General features: G+C 34.5%; 1 protein-coding gene across 1 annotated transcript; it reads right to left on the bottom strand.

Moving 5' to 3' along the window:
- Positions 1-14,030: 14,030 nt before the first annotated feature.
- Positions 14,031-22,263, bottom strand: LOC115988944 (cysteine-rich receptor-like protein kinase 25). Its single transcript, XM_031112583.1, has 7 exons — positions 21,371-22,263; positions 16,297-16,464; positions 15,938-16,059; positions 15,484-15,694; positions 15,132-15,369; positions 14,791-14,938; positions 14,031-14,686 (listed from the first exon to the last, which is right to left on the bottom strand). The coding sequence occupies exons 1-7, from the start codon at positions 22,170-22,172 to the stop codon at positions 14,357-14,359; spliced, it is 2,019 nt and encodes a 672-aa protein (XP_030968443.1). The 5' UTR covers positions 22,173-22,263; the 3' UTR covers positions 14,031-14,356.
- Between the last annotated feature and the right edge of the window lie 246 nt (positions 22,264-22,509).

Below are 22,509 nucleotides of genomic sequence, written 5' to 3'. Positions count from 1 at the left end.
GTTTCTCATTTTTTCTTCCTTTTGATGTTGTTTCTTTGAAAGCCCATGACTGACTTTCCATTCCAGAGTGCACTTGTTTCTGATGTCACGTTCCTATGGTTCAGATTTTGGCCATCCTTCTTCTTTGTCATTTTTTCCAAGTAGACGGAATCCCACTTTGCGGGTTCGAAAGTTTTTTGCTGCTACTTCCTTCTTTTATAGCTCCTTATTCTGGTTCCCTGAGGTACCATTCATTTGCGTTGTGAGAGGTCACTCTAGGCTTTCTCCTTTTTCTTGCTGGATCTCTGGTACCTGAGAAGAACATATCTACCCTCTGTTTCTTGTGTTCTTTTGGTGTTTCCTTTGAGCCGTCTTAATCCTGTCTTAGCCGTGCTACACGCCTCGGGGATCCCGAGCCTTTGGCAGTCTAAGGGGATTTCGACTCAGCTTTTTTACATTGGTTCTGCTCCAATCTTTTGATCTGGGCCTCTTTTCTTTTTCTTCTTTCTTTTTCTCATAGGCTTTAGAGCTTGTCTTTTTTATGGTTTTTGGGCTTCAAGCCTTTTGGGCTTACCACCTCTTTTCATTTTCTGTGGCCCCTTGTGTTATTTCTTTTGGGCCTAGGTGCTGTGATTTTTTAGACCTTAACACTTTCAAAGAAGATGCTAAGACTATTAGAATTTGTAGTTTGATCCTATTAGTCTTGCAAACTTTTTTTTTCCCTTTTTTAAGGAGTCTTGCAAACTTTGTACAAAATTTTGAGTTATAAATTTTGGACTAAAATAAAATCATCAATTAGAATTTTAACAACCACCACAATGATGGCTTCTATCTCAGACCTGTCTCGGCCTAAACCCAAAGCCAAAACATAGCTCCCAAACGGATTCTCGCCTCTCTCACATGTTGGGCTTTGTGGAGGCTAGTTGCGTGTTGATTCGGATGATGACCCGACTTGAAATAATGTTGTGTGGTTTTTAATGGGATATTTTTTTAGACTTAGTCCATCGGCCTAAGCCGTAGCTCTTGTGATGCCCCCGGGAAAAATTTTTGGCCCGTTTTGTAGCCCATTATGAATCCTGTGCACAGGATATAGAAACTGTTGTTTTGATGATTAGGGTTTTTCTTGATGTAGTTTTTGAGAGAGAAAACAAACTGTAGTGCCACACTTGTATTTTTTCCCTGATAATAGTGAAATCCCTGCAACTTCGTGGACGTAGGCAAATTGCTGAACCACGTAAATACTTTCTTGTGTGAGTGATATTTTTTTTTTTGGCATGTATTTTCTCTATTTTTGTTTCTCACAATTGGAAATTTCATGCTAATTCCCTATAATTGGTATCAAAGCCAGGTTAGGTTTGAGTGGGAGCAAAGAGGAAGCAGGAAAGGCGTCTAGAATACAAAAGTTCTATGGCACAGACTTTGGATTCTAGAGAATGCAAATCGAGGATTATCTTTATGGGAAGAAGTTGCATCTGCTGCTTCTAAGGGAAAAACCTGAGACTATGAAGGATGAGGAATGGGCACTTCTTGACAAACAGGTACTGGGAGTTATTAGGTTAACTTTATCAAGGTTTGGTACACACAATGTTGTAAAGGAGAAGACCACAGTAGATCTGATGAAGGCTTTGTCTGGTATGTATGAAAAGCCATCAGCAAAGAACAAAGTGCATCTGATGAAGAAACTGTTCAATCTAAAGATGGCAGAGAACGCATCAGTAGCACAACATCTAAATGAATTTAATACTATCACAAATCAATTGTCGTCTGTAGAAATTGATTTTGATAATGAGATCCGTGCACTGATCATTTTGGCTTCTTTGCCAAACAGTTGGGTGGCAATGAGGATAGTAATAAGCAATTTTACAGGAAAAGAAAAGCTGAAGTACAATGATATACGAGATTTAATTCTGGCCAAGGAGATTCGCAGAAGAGATGCTGGTGAAACCTTAGGATCTGGTTTTACCCTAAACCTTGAGACAAAAGGTAGAGGTAATGATAGAAATTCTAATTGGAATAGAAGTAAATCTAGATCAGGCCAACAAGTACAATGCTGGAACTATGGGAAAACAGGTCATTTTAGGAGGCAATGCAAAAGTCCTAAGAATAAGAATGAAGATGATTCTGCTAATGCTGTAACAGAAGAGGTATATGATGCATTACTTCTTGCAGTAGACAGACCACTTAATGATTGAGTTTTGGACTCAGGAACTTCATTTCATACCACTCCACACCGAGAAATCATACAGAATTATATTGCAGGTGATTTTGGTAAGGTGTATTTTGTGATGCCCCAATTTGATTGATTGTGTGATGTCTATGGATGTGTGATGAGTCCCACATCGGGTATTTACTGGGTTGAACTAGGCGTTATTAACAACTACAAAGAGCCTCAATTGTGACTAGTCCTTTTGAGGTATAGCGTAGATGTGGCTAGCGCTTTTCCTTGGGTCGTTACATATAGTATCAGAGCCAGATTGGTAATCCTATGTGGGCTCGGAGACACTACCCCACAAAATTGGCCCTATGAGGATGTTAGGGATTTAAGTGGGGGAGATTGTGATGCCCCAATTTGATTGATTGTGTGATGTGTGTGGGTGTGTAATAAGTCCCACATCGCGTATTTACTGAGTTGAACTGGCTTTTATTAACAACTACAAGGAGCCTTAATTGTGACTAGTCCTTTTGAGGTATAGCACAAATGTGGCTATTGCTTTTCCTTGGGTCGTTACATATGGTATCAGAGCCGGCCCGGTAATCCCATGTGGGTTCAGAGACATTATCCCACAAAGTGGGCCCTAACGAGGACGTTAGGGATTTAAGTGGGGGAGATTGTGATGCCTCAATTTGATTGATTGTGTGATATGTGTGGGTGTATGATGAGTCCCACATCGGGTATTTACTGGGTAGATCTGGGCTTTATTAACAATTACAAGGAGCCTCAATTGTGACTAGTCCTTTTGAGGTATAGCGCAGATGTGGGTAGCGCTTTTCCTTGGGTTGTTACATATAAACAGGGATTTTATTCAACGGTGTATTTTCCATGTGGAAAAGATATTATGTGTAGCCAATAGGCAATTGAATACCCAAGATTGTCCTTAAATCAGTTTACCATCAACTCAAAGTTAAGAAGGAAGATATTCTTAAGATTGCCATTCCTACATGTTATGGACAGTATTGAGTTTTAGTGATGCTAATTTGGTTGACTAATATCTTTTTGTGTTCAAGGACTAAGGTATGTCAAGTTTAGAGGACTAAACTTATTTTAAGGGGGGAAGAGTGTAATACCCCAATTTTGATTTTATGATTATCACTGTACCTTGTCAATTTTTATATAGAGTTGAGGTACTATATGTGTGTGCACAATAAGATGGGAGTAGACAATTTTGTGGTGCTACAAATAGGTGAGAAAATTAAAGTTTTAGTGCATACAATTTAGTGAGGCAATTAAAATAAAAAAAGAAGAGAGGAAGATGTTTTATGGGCTCCTTACAAAATAAAGAGATAAGTTCAAGTAGTTTTTTAACTTCAGCCCACTACCCCACCAAGCCCACATCTCTTATGTGTTAAAATATAAGGTGGAGGTAAATATAAATTAGGGTTTTCATAGAAAGGGTTTTATCAAAGAGGCTAAGAGGTGTTTTCCTTGGAGTCTAGAGCGCATACCAGTGAAGAGGCAATTAGATTTTTCAAGGTATGACTTCTCATCGTTAGAAACAAAGAGTTAAGGAGTTAGAATTTTATCATGGAAACTTTAGTGATGTGTAGATTGTTAAAAATAAAAAGGTTTTTTTTTTTTTTTTTTTTTTTTTTTTTTTTAGAATTGTGGTTTACACTATTAAACCTTGGTTTGACCGCTGTCCAGTATGTGGGTTCTTGAATAGATTCATGGAATTTCAATTCCTAATTCAAGAACATGGCTGTAAAGCTTCAACTGTGGTTAGCGTATTTTTATATATATTATAGGATGGCTTTAAGTTTAATGTTGGGATATAAATATATATATATAATCCAAAAGTTGAGCCACTGAAATTTCAATTTCAAGGATCTATGGTTATAGCATATGTCTTCCTACGGACATGTACATATATAATATATTTGAAGTCAATGATCTTGCCACCCTGTGTACCCATGAAAATAGACATGGATCAAAATATTATTAATGACCATGGCCTTCACGTTTTTCATCGGAGTTATATAATTAAATCCTAGGTTGGCCACTGTGTGTCTCTAGAACAGGCCATGGATTACAAATATCTATTCAAGTATATGGCTCTTACATTTTTCATTGGGTTTTATATTAAATCTTAGGTCAATGATATTTTGGCTACTGCCTTCCTCATGGCAATATGAGTTTTGATTAATGCAAGGGAATATTATTGGTTAGAGAAACTTTCATTTTAGTGTTAAAGTGTTATCAGTTCAGCACAGTATTTTTCCTAATGAGTCAGTTTGTATAATTCAATAAGTTTTATATTTTGTAGAGGATAGTAAGTAATTTCTATGATTGAATATAGGTCTTATTTAAGAGTGTTTTGAGGCCTTTGTAGGTTGTTTCGACTGGACTTTCAGAGGGATTCAAGTGCTGTAAGTAATTATGCATAATATGCACAAGTTTTATTCTTTAGGTTCTTAGAAGTTAAAAATTTTCAAAAGACATGTTTTTTTTTAAAGCTTACGTTTTCTAAAGTTTATTGAAAGCATTATTTTTACATCGTTTTAAAGAGAAACTTTGAATTTTAAATAATGTCTTGAATGTCCAAATCTTATTTAAAAGATGATTTCTAAACTAAACTATTTTTCAAAAATAATTGAGTTTCAATGTAAGCTTTCTAAAAAGGTTCTTGTCCTTTAAATTTGTTAAAACCAAGTAATTTTAAAGTCGTATTCCTATTCTCCAAATGATATTTGAAACGTTTCTTTTAGCAATTGTGATGCCCCAATTTGATTGATTGTGTGATGTGTGTGGATGTGTGATGAGTTCCACATCGCGTATTTACTGGGTTGAACTGGGTTTTATTAACAACTACAAAAAGCCTCAATTGTGACTAGCCATTTTGAGGTATAGCGTAGATGTGACTAGCGCTTTTCCTTGGGTCGTTACATATGGTATCAGAGCCAGCCCGGTAATCCTGTGTGGGCTCGGAGACACTATCCCACAAAGTGGGCCCTAATGAGGATGTTAAGGATTTAAGTGGGGGAGATTGTGATGCCCCAATTTGATTGATTGAGTGATGTGTGTGGGTGTGTGATGAGTCCCACATCGGGTATTTACTGAGTTGAACTAGGCTTTATTAACAACTATAAGGAGCCTCAATTGTGACTAGTCCTTTTGAGGTATAGCGCAAATGTGGCTAGCGCTTTTCCTTGGATCGTTACATATGGTATCAAAGCCGGTCCAATAATCCCATGTGGGCTCAGAGACACTATCCCACAAAGTTGGCCCTAATGAGGACGTTAGGGATTTAAGTGGGGGAGATTGTGATGCCTCAATTTAATTGATTGTGTGATGTGTGTGGATGTATGATAAGTCCCACATCGGGTATTTACTAGGTTGAACTGGGCTTTATTAACAACTACAAAGAGCCTCAATTGTGACTAGTCCTTTTGAGGTATAACGCAGATGTGGCTAGCGCTTTTCCTTGGGTCATTACATATTTGGCTAATGGTGCAGCCTTGGATGTTGTGGGTATGGAAGACGTCTGGATATTGTTGCCCAATGGGTTTGTTTGGTTACTAGAGAAGGTTTGACATATTTCTGACTGGAGGAGGAATCTGATTTCTATTGGACAACTTGATGATGAAGGGCATGTAATACTATTTGTTGGTGGTATATGGAAGGTTAAAAAGGGAGCCAGAGTATTGGCTTGTGGAAAAAAGACTGGTACTTTATATATGACCTCAAGTCCAAGAGACACAATTGCAGTTGCTGAAGCAAGTACTGATACAAGCCTATGACACCGTAGTCTTGGTCACATGAGTGAGAAAGGAACAAAGATGCTGCTGTCAAAAGGGAAACTACCAAAATTGAAGTCCGTTGATTTTGACATGTATGAAACCTACATCTTAGGAAAGCAGAAAAATGTGAACTTCTTGAAAACTGGCAAAACACCAAAGGTTGAAAAATTGGAGTTAGTACACATTGATTTGTGGGGGCCTTCTCCAGTTGCATCCCTTAGAGGTTCAAGATATTATATCACTTTCATTGATGACTCAAGCAGAAAGGTATGAGTTTATTTTCTGAAAAATAAATCTGATGTATTTAAAACTTTTAAGATGTGGAAGGCCATGGTTGAGACAGAAATAGGTTTGAAAGTAAAATGTTTGAGGTCAAATAATGGAGAAGAGTACATAGATGGAGGGTTCAGTGAGTATTGTGCTGTACAAGGAATTAGGATGGAGAAAACCATTCCTATGACACAACAACAAAATGGTGTGGCTGAGTGCATGAACAGAACTTTCAATGAGCGTGCTAGGAGTATGAGGTTGTATGTTGGACTACCAAAAATTTTTTGGACTGATAATGTTATCGCTGCAGCTTACCTGATAAACCGAGGACCATCAATTCCCATGGAGTTCAAACATCCTAAGGAGTTTTGGAGCGGTAAAGAGGTAAATTTTTCCCATTTAAAAGTTTTTGGTTATGTTTCTTATGTTCATATTGATTCTGATGCTCGTAGTAAACTTGATGCAAAGTCTTAAATATGTTTTTTCCTTGGCTATGGTGATGAGAAATTTGGCTATAGGTTTTGGGATGAACAAAACAGGAAAATCATCAAAAGTAGAAATGTGATATTTAATGAACAAGTTATGTATAAGGACAGGTTAATTGTAGTGCCAGACATTACAGAGACAAATCAAAATAAATTTGAGTTTGTCAACTTAGGTGAATTGGAAGCTCATGGTTTTGTGATGTGGTTCTCTGTAGATCTCATGGAAGCCTTGTGCTTGCTACTTCCCTTTTCACTCTTTTCTTCAGCCTCTCTCTCGAATTTTTGAGGAAAAATGGAGAGAAAATGAGGGAGGGATAGAGAGATTTCCTCTCTCTGCCAAAACCATGGGTCTCAAACCCCCTTTTTGTGGTCCTATTCCTTGCTGAAATAAGGAATGTGTGGGAGTGTAGTACTGAGTCTTGCGTGCTGTCCAAGCATGAATTATGTGTTGGACAACAATGAGCTGGCAGATGTGTCCAAACTTGTTACTTGGGGAATAGTCTAGAAATAATTGCAAGCCATTTATCATCAATCCAATTCCATCCCTTTTTGACACTCACCAAAAATCAACCGACCTTAAATACACAATAAAATGTCAGGATAGTTAGATAGATTAATCAAGAGATAAATATCAAGGGACCAAATTAAAATAAATGTAGAACTGTTGGACCCAATTAAAACTAGTGACAAGCATTTCTTGAAAAATCCAGCTAAATTACTACATTAAATGGTAGCTTCGAGTACATGCTAAGATTAATTTCCATCCCAAATGTAGCTCATCAGAGCCGTCCTGAAAACTCTAGTAATGTCAGATATGATCTTTAATGCATCTCAAGGGGGAAACAATTGCCAATTTAAGAAATAAAGCACATTTTAATGGCAAACCTTTAATTGCCAAATTTCTCATTTCCACAATAATTTCATCAACTCAAGTCTAATTTTTGCCTTTGAATATTAAAATGAAGAGTAAAAACCTAATGAGGTCGGACCAAATACGGTATCTACATCTATGTATAAAAAAATAAAAATAATTAAAAATTATTTACTAAAAAGCACCATGAAAATAAATATAAACATAAACATATGTACTAAAACAAATATGTTATTTTTTAAAATCATATATAAATATGGGAATATGTGATAAACTATTCCATCCATATTTGAATTAATTATACTATTAACAAATCAATTTTCGACTATAAATGTAAGAGACATTTAACTTTCAGTCTTTAGGCTCTAAGAAAGTGTTAGTGTTTCTCCTAGTGCTATAGTACTTGAACATTTGGTGAGGGAAACAATGATTATCCTCCCTAACAAATGATTCACAATTCTGATATTGGATGTTAATTTTCCTCTATCAATCTTAGGCTATATGCACAAAAAGATAATGAAGTATTTTCATGATTCATTTGAATGCATTTTGAAAACTTTTCAGGAATGAAGTATTTTCAAGATGCATTCAAAAGACTAGTTATAAATGGTCTTTGGTTCTTTCTTGTAGCACTAATTCAAATTTATTAAAGTGTTACCTTAAGCTCATTTCAAACATCAATGGTAAATTATTAACGACTTTAGTTTCATATTGACTACTTCTCTCTGCTTTATGTTTCCTTCATCACATATTAATTTATTGTTTCTCCAATTGAGTTATGATTTTCAATATTTTTTTCTCCACCACAATTATTGGGATTTTCCAACTAAAAAGAATTGAATTTTCACACTGTTGAATGCTAAAATTTCACAAGAAAGCCCATTCCATGAAAAATAAAGAAGGTCCAATTCAAGCAGCAAGAAGAATCAACATTAAGGCCCTATTTATGTTCAGATTTTCAGCAAAAAGGTCATTAAAAAGTCCAGCAAAATCCAGTGAAAGAACTGGGCCGGGATACCCAGAGGCTACCAGAGGCCCGGGATCCTCAAGTAATGCAGCACAGCTACTGTGGGATTGAGACAACTTAAGAAAGGTACCACGAAATACAAGAAATGAAGAACAGAGATGTCCTTCTCAAGTACTCAGTGGTGCAGCAAAGAATCAGAAAGCATAAAGCAAACATTCATGAACAAAGGAGCTGTACCACAAGGAACCAAGAATGAGAAAATCATACGTAGAAGTGACTGGAAGAGAACTTTCAACTCAGCAGTAAAAGATTCCAACTATTTGGGAATAATGACAGCAAGGAAATACAACCAACAGCTGAGTCTGAAAAGTGAGAAATCTTGAAGGAAGAGAGATTGAAGGCTAGTTGCCCAAGGACACCCCGGAATGGAAAGTTAGCAAGTGACTTTTAGAGAAACAGTACTAAGAGATGAAAACCATGAGAAAAAAGAGAAGAGACCAGCCCCTAAGAAGCTGTCACAGCACGAGCTCTGAGGGGCAAAAGAGAGAAATCACTAGTACCTTGGAGCCTTAGAAAACACACTATAAAAGGAAGAGAAAACCCATGTTGAAGAGGGGGGGGGGATTTTCAGTAGGAAGAATATTATAACAGAGTCATTAGAACTCTGTAAAATTTAAGAAAAACAGAGGAATGTCTCCCGGTATCCCAAAAACAGCCACTAATGTCTCCCGGTATCCCAGAAATAGCCACTATAGCACATACTTGGATTCAAAAGGATTCAAACTTTGCAAGTCTTAGAGGCTTGGATAGCCATCGAAGTCTGTAATTTTTGAGCTTATTTGAACCTTGTATCACGTCTTAGTGAGCACATTTGTAATCCACAATCAAGAAAAATAATGAAATATCTCATATTGATTTGAGGATTTCTAACAATTACTTTGCATATTTATTTATCATATTATCTTCCTTTACTGCTTCTTGCTGCTCAATACATATATTCTTGCTTGTAAAGCTAAGTCTTTTGCCCAAGCAAAGCCACTCAGACTTGAGTTCCAAATCCCACAAGTCTTGTGCAAAAGCACTAAATCTGTGAGAATTGGGGCCAGGATCCTCGTGGCTGAATCATTCTTATGAAATTCATTTACATATATGTATATGTATTAATATATATATATATATATATATATCCTAATCTAAGAAACTAACAATTATTTGAAGATATGTGCATTGTATAGTTGTTCTTGTGTAGGACCTATAGAGGTAAAAGGAAATGACAAAACTCCATTGCATAACAAGCATGGAGAAAGATTGTATAGTGCAGAGAACCAGAGATTCTAGGTTCTTATAGGCCTAATACGCCCCGGGATCCCACGACAGTACGCCCGAGGTACCAAGTGAAGGAATTCTTTAAAATGTTTATACGATAAAAGATAAGTCTTAAATATTCTATTTCAATCTCTTTCTCATTGTGAATATTATGAACATCTATTTTACTTATTTTGTAAGAGTAAATGGTCATTTTATGATACTAAAACACTTATAATGGTATTTTATTGCTTAGGAGGAATCGCATTTTTGCCTTGAGGAGGTTTATGTGACTTGCGCACAACTTGGTTCGTAATCAGCCCCCATTTAGCTGCGGTGAATCGAGCCCAGTCCACCAAACTACAACTATTTGACCCAGGATCCTTGGGCCTGTGTGCTAAAGAAAAAAAGCACTCTCACACACACCAATATACCACTTTATTAGTAAGTTAGTGGGGGAGAAAAGGTAAATAAGAAGTAGAATTTTATATTAATGATAAAAAGTAGAAAATAAATCAACGTTATAATTACCTTTCAAATCTCTTTAATTTTTTTTTTTTATTTTTCATGAATATTCATATACAAACAATTAACTTTATGTCTATGTTTATGTTGGTCTTTATCTTAAACTGAAATGAAAAATACCACCCAATTGACCGTCACCTTACGAGTATTGTGTCATCTTTGGAGTTTTGGGGTTCACTGGTATAAGATGAAATTGCAAGATCATTAAAGCGGCTTTTTGGAAACTTATTAAATGAACACAAGAGTAAAAACCTAATTCTATTCTCACTAATCAAGATCATGCAATGACAAAGGTATAAACTGAGGTGATGCTATATATGCAGTATGGATTATATACTTGTCGCACACTGTAAAATGACATCAACCACTTGTGGGGTTTGATGAAGGATGTGATTTTCTTTCATCGAGAATTTAAAGCTTGCATATATATGTCTAAGGATAATAACATTTAGAATTATTTATTGAGATAAAATTTAAATAAAAAAACCTTGAACATAAACAGAAAATTTAAATATAAACATAAACAAAATGAGAATATTTTTGTCATATTTTTTTACCAATAAACATTTGTAAATTTTTATTCATATACAAAGATGATGAGAAACTATTTCATCCATATTTAAATTAATTAAACTATTTGCATCAATTTTTTTGACTATAAATATATAATAAATAGCATATTTGATGAATTTATTTGGGACCCAAAAATTATCCTATCATTTGACATATTTATGTTAATTTTGATGGAAGGAGCTATAATACCTCATCAGTCATCAATGACCATTTGAGATTCAACTTGTAAAATTCGGTTTAGATTCTTTAGATAATTCACAGGAAAGTTATTAAGGGGCTGTTTGGTTTTTTTTTTTTTTTTTCATTACTCATCACTCTTCACTTAATTTTCATCACTCATCACTTATCACTTAAAATACCCCAATTTCCTAAACCCCACCCGTTTGGCACATATTTTCAGCTTCTCATCACTATTTTTTTTTTTTTTTTTTTTTTTTTTTGTGAGACCCATACCTAAGCCTGTAGTCAGACCTTTCTTCTTTCTTTCTTTCTGACTCTTCACAACGGTACTTCTTCTCTCTTCTTAGCCATTACTCCAACAACCTCCTTTACTCCTCTCATCCACCTCTCTTAACCTTAAATAAATTTGCTCCATTTGTTTTACTTTTTCTCTTCCTCGTCATCTCTCAAGTGGTACGTTTGGAGTTTCATTTCTTCACAGCCAAAGAAAAGGTGTCCTTTTCGAAGAAGCCCAGCCCAGTCGAAACCCATTAGACATCGAGAAGTCTAGCCGAAACCGAGGCACTCTTCGGATCTCTCCCTTGCTTAGCTCGTGAATTTTCTACCAAAGACTTTGCCTAAGTGAGAAGCAAATAATAGATTTGCGCCCAAATAATCTATAATAAAAACCCATAAATTTTGGTATGCCAACTTCGAAAATTATATTCAATAATTATAGTCAAATGTCCCAAATTATCTACAGATGCAAGACAAAATCGATTCAAATTTGTGCTAGTATGAAAATGGAGTTGTGATCTGGTAGTGTGAAGTGTGAAGAGAGCCGTTGAAGAGAGCCATCAAAAGACGCGCTAGTGTGACTTTGCTTTGACTGTGGGTCCCACTCATGTGTGTTTAATTATGAAAATGCCAATGGAAACTAAGTTTTAATAACTTGAAAACACCTAAAATTTGTTTTCAGTTTCCATAACTCATCCCTAAAAAATTAGAGAATTGAGTGATGGAAACAAAACTTGAAAACACATCCAAACAAGCTTTCTCTCTGAGGTCCCACCAGTTTTGAGTTATGGATGATGAAAACAGAGTTATGGGTGATGGAAACACAAAAACCAAATAGCCCCTAAGTATTTGTAATGGAAGGAACAATATTGCCTGAGCTTGGGTGATATTTCTGCCGATGTTTTGTTTGGCCATTGGGAGAGAGAAATGGAGTAGAGATGGGGCTTGAAAGAACAAATTTATCCTTTTCACTTGAAAAATACACATATATCAAAGTTGTTGGTCCATATATTTTAAAAAGTCGTGATAGCAATTGGCAAGTCATTGTTTAGATCTTTTGATTTAATGTGCAATGAAAAGTTTTTGTTTATTTATTTATTATTATTTTTTACATTAAGAGTAATTCTAGTATCATATAACAACTTTTGCCACAACCATCCTATATGGCAAGCTATCATTGGCCGAGTCAGCTGGTTGTTTGTTATTTTTATATGAACACACCACTTCTTATCCATCATTCAGTCTTTTACATGGATAGTTGTTGCAAAAGTTGTAGTTTTTTATTTATTTATTTTATGTGTTCTAATAATTATTGTACATCCAAGGCACGAAAATGCATAGTTATACTTAAAAATAAATAAATAAATAAATAAATAAATAAATTGAACTGAAAATTTTGTACATAACAAAGAAGTTAAAACAAAAAACTAGAAACAAAAAATTAATCCCAAAATTCAAAAAAGATTGCCATAGATAAACTATAAATGGTACATTGAAATAGACCGATATCCAAATATCTCATTCTAATGGATAAACCAGAACCTTGAAATAGTACATTGAAATAAACCGATTTTGAAATGTCTCACTCTAATGGATAAACTACAATGGCCACTAGAATGAAGTTGATAACTTTGGCTAGGGGAACATAGTTGTGACGTTAACAATTATTTTTGTTAGGAAAATATCTATTGTAGAGTCCATATTTTTAGGTTTGCAAGATCAATTGTAATATATTTGTAGTGTTTTTGGTGAGTCATAAATATGTTAAAGGTGTACTTCAAAGTGTAAAACAAAGACCCAAGTTTGGATCAAGAAAGAATCAATTTCAAAGCAAGAAAACAAATTTTCTGTTAGTTTAACTACTGGCTCGACACCTAGTTTGATCGATCGAGATTGTGATATCAGCAAAAATCTGAAACGTAAAAAAGCCCATAACTTTCTCATTTCAAGACTGATTCGTGATCCATTTGTTGTACTATTAAAAGGACATTATAAGCCATTCCTAGAAAGGCTTTTCAAAGAAAGAAATCACCATTTTTATGGCTATGATATGGATAACAAAGTTTCTCTCAATCTCACTATACTAGAGACTTTCAAAATAGACCTAAGCCTCCATTAGTTGCTAGTCAAAATAGTGAGAGTTCAAAAGGACATAGAGAAAGATCAACACGGTATTGTTGGTGCCATAGTGCAAATCTATATGAAGCCATAGAGAAATATAGTCTACAACATCTGTTGGTCAAAATCTTCAAGTGGAATTCTTTGAGTCACAAATAAGAGAGTTTGTGTGCAACAGTCCATTGTAGAAGAGTCCATGAATTTAGAGTTACATGCAGTCACACCAGTAAGTACTATATGAGGTAGCATTAGATTTAGTGTTAAATCTATTATATAAACTGTGATTCTATTTAATGGATATATTGCCTTGAGAATTGTTTAGGTTAAATCCTCCATAAATTTTTTATTTTGAATCCACAATTTCAAAAGAAGTCATCATTCTTGGTGTTCATGTGATCTATGTTTATTTGATTCAAATCTCATGCATGCATAATTAATTTAATTAATTATTTGGCTAAGATTTGATAAAATTTGAGACAACTAGGGTCTAAAACCCTAACATCTATTATTATGTTACTCATTACAGTAGATTATACCAATTACTAACTATCTTCTTGAATTCCTAAACTATAAATATTAAAGGGTTTGACATGTGTCGAGTACACTAGCTTATTGGACATGACATGGTGCGTGTCTAAAACTGATTACATATTTGTATTGTGCCCCCATCCAACGGAGCACTGTACGGAAGTTTTGCCCAATACATAAAATATTTACATTCAGACTCCCCCAGGCGAATAGACAGCAATCTGCTTACTTTATTGTAAATACACCCACTAAATCTAATGTTTTAACTCAAAACATTCTGCTCACCCAATTGCATAAAGGCTTGTGCATTCCTGCTTCTGTAGATTATCGTGCGTGTGGTTCAGTAACAGATTCATCATTGATAGACCATGATATGGACATGCTAGTAGATTGATCAGACTCCATATACATTTGCGGCAAGTTCTGGTCTGTGTTGCGAAGGAAAAATGCTGGTTGTAGCGGTGTTGGTAGACTGACAGAGTGGCTACTAAGTGTGAGAACTATTGATGCCATAGTTGGTCTGTCAGCTGGATCTTTCTGAACACATAATAAGCCAACGTGGATGCATTTAATGGCTTCATCTATTAAATAAAAACCTTCCAAAGTTGGATCCAATAATTCCAAGGGCCTCCCGTCCCTCCAATGTATCCAAAGCTGCACATTTTATCAAGTAGTGTTTAAAATGTCATGCTACAATACAAGTGGTGACATTGGCATTAAGAGAGGAGAAGAAATCACACTATATGGTTTATACTCACATAGCTTAGGAGGTCCTCAGCCCCTTCTGATTCAAAGTCACTATTCTTTTTACCAGTGATAATTTCTAGGACTAGGACACCAAAACTGTACACGTCAGATTTCTCAGAATATTCTCCCTGCATTGCGTACTCTGGAGACATGTAACCACTGCAAACCAACACCAAAAACATAACAGTGTTACTAAAAGACAATTAGGAGCCTCATGACTATGCTGATCAAAATGACCATTTTTATTTATTTTTTAATATTTTATTTCAGTGATTCATTAGATGGAATGGGACTTGAATAAATCCATTAATTTCTAATGATGCAAGATAGAAGAAAACAATTTGGAACTTACTATGTCCCCACAATTCTACTCGCATTTTTTTGAGTTTGATCAACTTCAAGAATCCGTGCGATACCAAAATCTGAAATTTTTGGATTCATATCGGCATCTAACAATATGCTACTAGCTTTTAGATCACGATGTATAATTCTAAGTTGAGAATCTTTGTGAAGATATTGAATTCCTCGAGCAATCCCACTTATAATCTTATATCGTGTTGCCCAATCCAATTGTCCTTGTTTTTTTGAATCTAAAAGTTCATCAAAGAAAAAAAATCTAATAAGATTTAAAGAATTGCAAATGCACATCAATGATGCAATTCTATTCACATAACACTATTGGATGTGTGTTTTGATGCACAAACCATATATAAAATTGTCAAGGCTTCTATTGGGCACAAATTCATAGATGAGTATCTTCTCTTCTCCTTCTAAGCAGAATCCCAAAACCCCTGCTAAATTTTTGTGCTGAAGCTTGGCTTGTAGTTCAACCTCATTCTTAAATTGTTTGACTCCTTGTCCAGAGCTTTTCCCTAACCTCTTCACAGCTATAACTTGTCCACTAGGAAGTGTACCCTGGTAACATACGTACTTGAACTGGCTTTAGAATAGTTTAATTCAAAGAATTTATTAAATCCCAACTTCAAAAAAGTTTCAAATTCTAAATTTGATTATATTTGTATGCAGTAAATTTTCTGCAGATTCTTAATTTGAGTACTACCAAAAACAAAAACAAAAAAAATCAAAGGGAAAAGAAGAAGAAAAAACACAAGAAATAAATTTTGATTTATACCTTAAGATTATATTGATTCTACGTACCTTGTAAACTTTACCAAATCCACCTTCACCAATCTTGTTGTCATCTGAGAATTTGTTGGTGGCGGCTTCAATTGTCCCAAAATCATATTGCAAGGTGTCTACAGTTGTTAATTCACTTGCAGCTAAACATCCGAAAAATGAACGTAAGAGATTACACTAGAAAGAGCAATGTTTGCAGATATCATGAGGTGAGAGTTTGAACATAATCAATAGGTTCTATAATTTTCTGACAAATTACAATCTGTCCTCGCATTCGGCTTAAGAAACCAGTTTAACGAATCGATTCCTTCACGTGGACATGAAAATGAGAAGACAGTGACATATATATGATGTGAACATAAGACCACTTGCATACGTACCTTGATAATTTAGGATTTGATCAGATTTCTTAAAACTCTCTCCCTTTATTGCATTGGACTTCTTTCTTGCTCTCATTTTTAGGAAACAGAAGGACAGAATGACTAGCACCAAAGCAGCAATTGGAACAACAATGACGATTATTGTTGCCGTTGAGATTTTTTTCTTTCCTGCATAAACAATATCATGTTTTATTGACAACTGTACAATAGTCCCTTAGGAGAGAGCTGCCTAATAATTAATTAGGTCTAATCCTATGTTCCATGGACATGGCTAAAATGGTCAAGTATTTGTACTCATACTCGTGTGCGTATTTGTGCAACTTAAGTGTTTAGTTTAACTGAACTCTTAGTTTGTACTTTAAACAACATTGTATGGATGTCATTGTACTTCTTCAATATTTATTATTGCCTTTAAATTAATTTTAAAAAAATTTCAAGAATTTTATTATTGTTAATTTTAAAACCTAAAATAAAATATTATTTCCAAAAATATTTAAAATATACCCAAAAAAATATTAATTAATTAATTACCGTATCCTAGTCATGTTGTACTTTTGTTTTTCAAAAAATGTTGTACCTGTACCCATGAAATCGGCTTTTAATTTTATTTATTATTTTTTATGAGAAAGTTGATCAATAGAAAATAAGGAAGAAAATGTATCATATGCATATGATATATGCATTATCTTTTTCATAGAATGTGGTTACCATATGATTGTGGAGTTCACAAACAATGAGAGGTTGAATGCATCGATTGGATGCATAGAAGACATATTGGGGAGGGAAGGATGTCCCAATAAATCTACCAAATGGAATAACCATGATGGTTGAGTCAAAAACCGATTATTTCAACTGAAAATTATTGTATACCCGGGGAGTGGGACCCACTCCTTTGTGAGAGGGAAGGAGTATACTCCCAGAGTATGGAATAACAACCCTTATTCAACTTAGGCATCGTACAATAGAATTGTTAATTTTTCAATAAATAAATAAATAAAGTAAGGAATAATAGAATTATTACTTTTTAAATAAATAAATAAATAAAGTAAGGAAGAGATTAGTTGTGTGTTTAATCATACAATAATCCTTACACGTTTTTTTTTTTTTATGAACGCAATAATCCTTACACTTACAAACCAATGACAAAAGAAAAACATGAATATACGGGTTCACCCTTGACCGCACGCGGGGGAGGGGGGGGGTGGGTAATTTTCTCCCCAATCTTTTATATGTGTATATATAGGTAGGGGTGTGCGCGGTTCGGTAGAGGCGGTTTTTTTGTAAATTTATTACCGAACCGATAAAGATCGGTTTTTTCATAATTGGAACCGATACATACCGTTAGGGTCGGTTTTTTGACCTATAGCGGTGCAGTTTTTTGCGGTCGGTTTAGTCGGTTTGATCGGTTTGAAATATTAAAAAAAAAAAACATTTTTTAGTTTGTATGCTAAAAGTTAGTGCTTACTACTTAGTAGACTGTGAGTGTGACAAATAAGTGCTGAAAAATTGATAAAATCTAAACTTATAAGCATTAACTATAAGCAAGAGAGCATTATAAAACTACACGGTATAAATTAACTAATCTGACTAAATAAATAAACTAAAAACTAACTAAATAAATTAACTACACTGTATAAATTAACTAAACTGACTAAATAAATAAATATACTAAAAACTAACTAAATAAATTAACTGCACTGTATAAATTAACTAAACCGACTAAATAAATAAATAAACTAAAAACTAACTAAATAAATTTACTACACAGTATAAATTAACTAAACTACAAGCATTATAAATTTACAATTATAAGCAAGAGAGCAAGAAGGAATCCGGCCATATTTCATAAATTAACTACTCAACGTACAGTCAAACCAAACAGTCAAACCAAGAGTATCTTATAAACTACAAAGTATCACTATTCACTATCAGTATCAAGTGTAAGACTACTCAAAGTCTCAAACAGTCAAACCAAGAGAATCATATAAACTTATTCAGCAAAAAAAAAAAAAAAAAAAAAAAAAAAGAGAATCATATAAACTTATAAACTACAAACCCAACTCAATGAGTCAATGATGCGTGTCCACTGTCCAGCGAAGAGGAAAGGAGTTGATGGCTTACCGATGAGCTGCTGCTGCGCCTGCAGGCGTGACTCAAGCCGGCGAGACAGCGAGAGGCTAGACTTGGTAGAGGCGACTGGCGGCAAGAGCGGAGAGAGAGAGAGAGTTAAGGGCTATGAGACATAACAAAGGGTATTTATAGTTGGGACTTAGGCGTGTCTGAAAACCTAGCATCAAACGGTGCTGTTTCAGACTTTCAAGTTTCAGTGTTTTTTTTTTTTTTTTTTTATAAATAATAACCCAAACGACGACATTGTAGTAAGAACTAAGAAATTTGAAATGGATACTCATACACCTAAACGATGCCGTATTCAAGATCTGAAAGTTTGCTCTGTTTGTATCGGTTCGGTTCGGCTCTGCCTCGGTGTGTGCTTTGCGTCTCCGACGTCCTCACCGCACCGGCATCGGAGCTCCGTTCGCGTTCCGCTCGCCGGCGTCGGCTCCATCGGTCGGTGCCAGTGGCGGTGCGGGATGGTCGGCGCCGGTCGGTCTTGTCGGCTCCGGTTATTGTTTGCACACTCCTATATATAGGGGGGGAGAGGGGGCAATTTTCTCCCCAATCTTATAATTATATATATATATATATATATATATATATTTATATATATATATATATATATATTTATATATATATATATATATATATATATATTTATATATATTAACAAGCAAAGTTTAGAGAAAGTCCAATTAGAATTTCAAATTAGACTCTAATTTTACGTCATGTGTCCTAAATTATTTATTTTTAGATAGAGTTTTATTTTATAATTTTAGAATCAAATGTGGGACCACATCATAAATATTCATCCAAGTGAGTTATTGAGTACAAAAACCAAAACATCTAGTATAAATGAATCATTAAAAAAAAAAGTGCTTCACAATAACAAAAATTAAGAAGTAATAAATAAATAAATATGGACAGTTTACATTTTATACCTAATAATATTCTTACAAGAGTTTTTAAAGAGTTAACAAAATATAATAATGACTATCAATAGTATTTAAATTATATATATAGGAATTATACTATGTATCTTATTGTATATTTTTAAATGTATCTATGCATATGCATGAGGTTACAAGCAAATACAAATCTTCTATATCATTTTTTGTATTCCACTTTATGTTCCACCAATCACAACTTGCCATGTATTTTTTTAACTTTCCTTATAAAATATCCAAACTTTAAAATGGAAAAAAAATAAACTTATGACAAGTTGTGATTGGTGGAACATAAAATGGAACACAAAATATGGTATAGAGAATTTGTATTAGTTACAAGCTAGTATATATAAAAGCAGATGCCTCATGTGGGAAAGTATGAGATTCTGTCAAGTGGCACATTCTTAACAAAGAGAATTGAAATATTTTCAAGTGCCACATCAGAGATTAGAACAAATTAAATATTAAAATTTTTTTTTATTTGGTTCAATATTTCAAGACTTTTCTAATTAAAAAAGTAAATATTATTTGTATCTTTTGGTTCAATATATCAAGACTTTTCCTCACTCACGCATACACACAATATTCTTTGCATTTCAATTCACCGTTTTCATCTCTTGCACTTTTGCTCTTTTATATATACCTACCCATAGCTCTTCATGTTATCTCATGTCAAATATAATAGACCAAAAATGATTTCATTTATCTTCAATCTTTTGACAACACCTACCTAGCTCTAAAATTGTTGTCTCATATGATTCTAACCCGTATGAGTTGGCTACAACCAAGGAAGGAGGGGCATGCATTTTATATTGAGTGATAACAGCAATTTCAATTTTGATTTAAGGTCAAACATTGTAGATTTGTGGGTTTTGTAAAAGATGTGATTGATTGTGGATGTTTGATATGTGTATTTTGTTTTAGAATTAAGGAGAAAGAGAAAGACACATTTTATATAAACTTTTATTCTATAATATTCCTCCAAAGTTGTTTTTTAATTTCTCATTACTTAAACTGAATAATTATAATATATATGTGTGTGCAATTTATAATTATTTCTTCTTATGGTGAACTCATTATTAACAAAATTCTACAACAATTATACTATAATATATGTACAATATTCTTTAAAACCATATTATATAAAATATTATAACGTTATCCACGCATCGCACAGTCAACTTACTGGTTTTACTAATTGGTCGTCCTGAAGAAGAAAAAAAAAAACTGCATCACTCTCATTAATTGATCACTAATTGAAAAATGTAGGAATGCCAAACCACCCATATAAAAAACTCACTTTATAAATGCCATGTAATATATTTATTTATTGCAAAGTTGTTAACTCTAACTTTTGAATACAAATTTACTGTATTACTTTTTCTGTTTTACTTTATGTTACACCAATTACAATTTATCATGTTTATATTTTTTTTTCCATTTTAAATTTGGACTATTTTATAAAGAAAGTTAAACAAATACATATCAAATTGTGATTAGTGGAAAATAAAAAATGATACTGAGGATTTGTATTCCCAACAATTCACATGCTATTCACTTGTTAGGTTGTTTTATATATGTGACTTATACTCGGCTTTTAGTGTAACTGTCACTTACAAGAAATACTTTCTTCGCTAAATGACGATTTGCACTAGCAAATTGAATCATAGCTGGGCATGAGCTCTGCAAATGGTTGGGTCTACCATTCTACCCCTCACCGAACCATATTGGTAGGCAATAGAATGGTCACTTACCTACTTCTATAACTTATAACTCACTTAATTGGCCCTGACATTTTTTTTTTTTTTTTTGGAGAAACAATTGGTCCTGACTCTGTACAAGTTAAAGCTATGTTTCCAATTCTTTAATGGGAGAATATGACCGGCATTAAAATCATACCCAACATAAACAAAGATTCATAAAGTATGCCTTGAAAAATTGAAGCCCCATCACTCAATTGCCAATAATATAAGAGAAAAAGGAAAAAGCAGTCAAAAGTCCAGTTACAGAACCTGTATGTGAAGATGGGTGAATTGGTGCAGGTGGGAGTGTCGCATTTTCCATCCTGTAAAAAGGGTACAATTCGTACCTAACACTGCAACTAGGAAAAATAACTCTTCCCCCTTGCTTTCCACTACAACACCATGGAAGAAGCTTTATAGCAGCTTGAAGACAAGTACTACAATCGTTTCTGGACAAGTCCGCTGTGCACTGTACAAGGTTGTACAGTGTTTGAAAAGCAGAGATACTCACTTCCTTGGTCCCATACTTTTTGGCACCAATAGGAGCATTAGATGCTTGTGCTGCAGTCTCGTTCATACTCTTTGCTAGTAACTTGTTAAACTTATCCTGTTCAGTGATATTCTGCGTGTTCAACAGGGCGAACCTTGGTTTTTCGTCCACGGTAGAGAAGAAAGACCGGTTTGAGTAACGTAACATGCACTCATCGTACCATATCACAGCGACTTTCTCTCTTGAACACTTCTTGGTTACCTCTTTCACTGCCGCAGCTACACATTCTTGGCAGAGTTGAGGGGTTACGTCGCCGCGACAGAGGAAGAGGCCGTAGACGGGGTTGGGAGTGTTTTGGCCGCTGGTTGTGTTGTAGAATTCGAGGTTTTGTGTGGCGTTGGAGGAGAGCGAAGAGAGGAGGGAATTGAGATTGGATTGGTAGATGCTATTGGGGCTGAAAGTGGTGTTAGCACATACCTCTTTGAGGTGAACTGGGTCAGCTGCATGAGTAGTGGTACGGCTGAGGAAGCTAAGGCTAAGCATGGAAATGAATAGAAGGGTCATGGAGTTCAAAGAAGTCATTTGATAGTTCGGTCTCTTCCTCTTTTGTGTCTACTCTACCTGATTTTCAGTTTATATTGATGTAGTGAGAATTGATAAGATTTTTGATAAGGAAATGTTGTCATGGAGATGATTTTTTGTTTTGTTTTGTTTTTTTGTTCCACATGTCTTATAATAACTTGATACACGTGAGAAAAATGTTATAAATTTAAAAAAAAAAAATTACAGAAAAAAGAAGGAAATATGTTATTACAGTTTAGTCCACATATCAAATATCTGGAATTCTTGTTTGTTGTCCACAAGATGGAGATGGTGATATTTTTTCTCTCTTAGTTATTGTCTTTAATTTGTAGTTTTC

This window comes from Quercus lobata, chromosome 5 (assembly GCF_001633185.2).
Source record: "Quercus lobata isolate SW786 chromosome 5, ValleyOak3.0 Primary Assembly, whole genome shotgun sequence".
In the NCBI taxonomy this organism is placed as follows: Eukaryota; Viridiplantae; Streptophyta; class Magnoliopsida; order Fagales; family Fagaceae; genus Quercus; species Quercus lobata.
This window is presented reverse-complemented; position numbering and strand designations above follow the sequence as displayed.